At 42.4% G+C, this 5,070-nt stretch overlaps 1 protein-coding gene across 1 annotated transcript in view; it reads left to right on the top strand.

The window, feature by feature from the left end:
- Nucleotides 1-382: 382 nt before the first annotated feature.
- Nucleotides 383-5,070, top strand: part of LOC134882178 (dedicator of cytokinesis protein 3-like) — a 46,411-nt gene continuing 41,723 nt past the window's right edge. The window contains 4 exon segments of the mRNA XM_063909769.1: nt 383-526; nt 2,961-3,045; nt 4,625-4,666; nt 4,879-5,033. Of these exon segments, the coding sequence (XP_063765839.1) occupies nt 417-526; nt 2,961-3,045; nt 4,625-4,666; nt 4,879-5,033 (392 nt within the window). The 5' untranslated portion in view covers nt 383-416.

Raw genomic sequence — 5,070 nt, 5'->3', positions numbered from 1 at the left:
TCCATATTGTTCATAAGGAGGTGCTTACTGGGAGCAGAATTATCCAGTTCAAATTACGACAGACACTCACACACACACACACACACACACACACACACACACACACACACACACACACACACACACACACACACACACACACCCACACACACACACACACACACACACACACACACACACACACACACTATACATGTGGTTAAGAAAGATCTGTGGTTTCAAACTGGATCAAAATCTATTCCCCGCCACGGATAACACCAAGGTCTCGAGGAGCCAAAGAGTGACGACTTGCACTTCTTTTCGAGTTGGACAACATGAGAGTGTAATATCTCCCTCTTTCTCCCCCTTTCTCCCTCTTTCTCTCCCCCCTCCATCAGAAACACAAGGTGGATCTGTTCTATAAGGTCCGCCACGTGATGATGGAGCTGATCGACCTGAGGAGGCAGATGCTGTCGGGTCACCTGACCCAGGACCAGAGCCGGGACGTCAAGAGACACATCACCGTCAGACTCGACTGGGGCAACGAGTGAGGACACACACACACACACACACACACACACACACATAACACACACAGCGTTGACATTGATTTAAACAGAAGAGAAGTTGAGATTGAAACGTCGTTATTGACCTTGGAAAACAATCTCCTCCTCATGTTGATTTAGAATCTGTTCAGTTAATTCAAAAGTATGAACATAAAAACTGATGTTTACATTTTACCTAGCACTTCAAACCTCCAGACCAAAGTGCTGTTTGAGAAATAAATCAAATACATTAGGCATTTCTAACATGACATTCAACCTAAAACACAATGAAGATAATGAGATACTAAATATATAGAGCTAATAAACAATATGAGGTAATAGAAGGAAACAGACATGAGTTGGAATAAGTACAGTTATCATGTCTGATATTGGTTTATTTCCAGTGGTCTTTAACTTAAACCCTGAAAAAATGGGAGGACGCACTCATTGGACAGGCTGTGTGCTTCTATAAAATGGGTTTTATATTTGGAGTTATATGGACGAAATAACTGTGAAATATTGGGGTAACGTGGGCATTATATGGACCTACTATGGGGTTAATAATATATGAAATGTTCAAGTGTTGGTTGGAAAATTAAGGTCATATTTAAAAATAAATGGTGAATCTTTAGCCTGGATCAATTAGGAGATAGCTAATCATTAATGTCCCCAAACTGTTTATAAGCGCTCTCCCATTTAAGAGTTATCAATGCAAGACAAACAGAAATGATGCATTTGGTAAACAAGTGATTCGATCATAGAGATGTTGATAGTTACTGATGAGTACATGTTAATGGGATTAGGAGCCAATTTAAATGCAGGAAGACACACTCACACATATTCTGTTCTGGTGTTTGGAGCATAAACGGTATTTAAATCAGGAGTGGAGGCAGGAAGAGCACTGGCTGCAAAGGCTCACGGGAGCTTGTCAAAGAGCAGATGGAAAACAAATGAAAGGCAGAGAAATCGAAACCGGGATTCAAGTTATTTAAACTGGAGATATGAGAGGTGTGCGGCCCAGACCTGAACCAGGTTGATGCTCCCTCTGGAGTCTCGCTTGAACTTAATTAACCGGCCCTCTCCTGCCAGCGAACACACGGAAACACTGATTAGGTTTTTTAAATCACACTCACAGAAACCGTTTACTGCACCGTGTGTTTAAGAGCCGGGTCGGAGGTCAGCTGGATTTGTGATTGAACAGAAAGTAATCCTCGGGAACAATAACCCCCCGGAGGCAGCGCGTGTGTGTGCGTGTGTGTGTGTGTGTGTGTGTGTGTGTGTGTGTGTGTGTGTGTGTGTGTGTGTGTGTGTGTGAGAGATTTCTAAAGGTTATATTAAGCACACTCATTGTTCATTCCTCATTTGCGGTGCAATGTTTTCCGTAACAAGCATCCTGATCCTTTGGGTTTAAAAAGTGAACATCTGGTCGGATTCATTTTCCACAAAAAGGAGTCAGATTGTATTGAAGTCTATGAGGAAAAATGAGCCTTGCTTGAGAAATCCTTTTCCTGATCAGTGTATTGTATCTAGCGTTTTTGAATACAGTACAAGGTTCACTTAGTGAGGGATAGCAGTCTGTAATACAGCAGAGTGAGCAGGGAACGTCCGATTGTACAGAAGTCTACGAGAACTTTAATCTAACTCCACTTGACTTCTTTCCTCAGTAATCATTTCCCTGATGAGCTCATGGTCCAAGTCTCTCTTGTTCAATACAGCCTGATGCTCATTTGGTAAATAATAGCCCTCTTTAAAGGAGGCTATAATGCATAGTCAGCAGGGCAAGTCAGATTGCATAGAAGTCTATAAGAAAATGAGTCTACTTCTCTCTTGATGTACTACCTCAGTAATCATTTTCCCGCTGAGCTCATACTCTTAATCCCTAGTTTTAAGTCTTCTTTAAAACACCACGATGTTCATTTGTACAGTAACCCTCCTTCAACCGACAGGTAAGCAGGGTAAGCAGAACAGGTGAGGTTGTATAGAAGTCAATGAGAAAATTCTTTTTGGTCGCCTTAAAACGTTCAGCGTTTGGTTGAACTACTTGTGAAATAAATGGCGTTTTTTAATTGTTTTATTTATTAATTAATACATTATGTCGATGTTTGATTATCCTCCCCACAAATAAATATCATTCTATACGTTTTGATCTATTTCAGTTCTGGTATTTGGGCTGTTTTTTAAATGTGTTTTTCTTTTGTTTACGAAACTAAAGGTACGGCTATCGGGTTAAAGGCCTTTTATGTTTTATTCATAATGTTTAAAAGAGTAGTTCAAACAATGCATGCTGAACATAGGTCCATAAATACAAAAGCTGAATACTGAGTAAATCCATCTTGGACTCTTGTGTTGTAAATGTGTTTGTTTTTGTTGCCAACACAGAATAAAGGTTATCTGCACAGATGAATATTTAAAAGGGTCTCTTTGTCTCTCTTTCAGACACATGGGTCTGGACCTGGTGCCCAGGAAGGAGTTCGAGATGGTGGATGAAGACCAGATAAGCGTCTCAGATCTTTATAAGATGGTGAGACTTTCAGGGCTTCGTAGAGACACTGAAAGAAACCCAACTGCAGCTGCTGGCTTTTGAGGGAGTTTCTGCGATGTATTGTTGGATGTTCCTGATGGTCTGCACATCGCTTCATCGGCCCGGCTTTAAATAGCCGAGCTGCAGCCACCAAACTCTGTCGTTGTGGTGATTCCTCTTTGATGCGTTGCCTAGAGACTGATGTGGAGACGGGAAGAGAGAAACCGAGAGATACAGTGGTGGAGTTGATTGATGGGGAACATGGGGGGGGGGGTGGGGGGGGGATGCTGGAGAGTTACCTCACAAACTGTTTCAGAGCCACAACTCATGTAGAGTTAAAGAGTCCTCTCCTGCTGATGTTCAGGTGTATATCAGTATGTAGAGTCTCTACTTTAAAGAGTCCTCTCCTGCTGATGTTCAGGTGTATATCAGTATGTAGAGTCTCTACTTTAAAGAGTCCTCTCCTGCTGATGTTCAGGTGTATATCAGTATGTAGTGTCTCTACTTTAAAGAGTCCTCTCCTGCTGATGTTCAGGTGTATATCAGTATGTAGAGTCTCTACTTTAAAGAGTCCTCTCCTGCTGATGTTCAGGTGTATATCAGTATGTAGAGTCTCTACTTTAAAGAGTCCTCTCCTGCTGATGTTCAGGTGTATATCAGTATGTAGTGTCTCTACTTTAAAGAGTCCTCTCCTGCTGATGTTCAGGTGTATATCAGTATGTAGTGTCTCTACTTTAAAGAGTCCTCTCCTGCTGATGTTCAGGTGTATATCAGTATGTAGTGTCTCTACTTTAAAGAGTCCTCTCCTGCTGATGTTCAGGTGTATATCAGTATGTAGTGTCTCTACTTTAAAGAGTCCTCTCCTGCTGATGTTCAGGTGTATATCAGTATGTAGAGTCTCTACTTTAAAGAGTCCTCTCCTGCTGATGTTCAGGTGTATATCAGTATGTAGCGTCTCTACTTTAAAGAGTCCTCTCCTGCTGATGTTCAGGTGTATATCAGTATGTAGAGTTTCTACTTTAAAGAGTCCTCTCCTGCTGATGTTCAGGTGTATATCAGTATGTAGCGTCTCTACTTTAAAGAGTCCTCTCCTGCTGATGTTCAGGTGTATATCAGTATGTAGCGTCTCTACTTTAAAGAGTCCTCTCCTGCTGATGTTCAGGTGTATATCAGTATGTAGAGTCTCTACTTTAAAGAGTCCTCTCCTGCTGATGTTCAGGTGTATATCAGTATGTAGTGTCTCTACTTTAAAGAGTCCTCTCCTGCTGATGTTCAGGTGTATATCAGTATGTAGTGTCTCTACTTTAAAGAGTCCTCTCCTGCTGATGTTCAGGTGTATATCAGTATGTAGTGTCTCTACTTTAAAGAGTGCTCTCCTGCTGCTGACATACAATGTGTTGGAGCGATTGCCGATAGGAGTGGTAGTGTTACATAGTGATGTCACTATGTTCCAGAAGTAAACAAAGGAGGATATAGGAGAATAGGAAAAGGAAAGGAAACAAGGAGGAAATGTCAGGAAATGAGACGAGGATGATTATTAACATCTGGTGTAACCTTTGGTGTCTTTCTGTTTCCCCAGCATCTGTCCAGCAGACACAGCGTCCAACAGAGCACCACACAGGTAACCTGAGTGTGAACACATTCAAAGTATACTCAAGTTCTCAAGTAGCATACGATACTGCCCCAGAATGCACCACAGTTCCTATTCCCTATTTGCCCTGCGCGTCTGAATCACATAAAGCCGCTGCAAACACACATTTGGTCCGGGACAGACATGGTTAAAGGCTGCATGGCTGACTGGGTTACAGTACTGCTTGTTCGCTGGTGTTTCAGGGTGATGGTACCCGGCAGAGACATGGGGAGCCGTGCAGGGTCCCGGTGCCGCACCACCTGTTGGTCAACCTGAAGAGCTTCACCTACAACAGCATCGGAGAAGACACAGACATATTCTTCTCTCTGTACGACCTGAGGGAGGGCAAGACGATCAGGTAGATAAATACACCTCCTGCAGCTGGATTTCTGTCG

This window comes from Eleginops maclovinus, chromosome 20 (genome assembly GCF_036324505.1).
Source record: "Eleginops maclovinus isolate JMC-PN-2008 ecotype Puerto Natales chromosome 20, JC_Emac_rtc_rv5, whole genome shotgun sequence".
In the NCBI taxonomy this organism is placed as follows: domain Eukaryota; kingdom Metazoa; phylum Chordata; class Actinopteri; order Perciformes; family Eleginopidae; genus Eleginops; species Eleginops maclovinus.
Note: the sequence above shows the minus strand (reverse complement) of the source record. Positions and strands in the feature narration are given on the sequence as shown.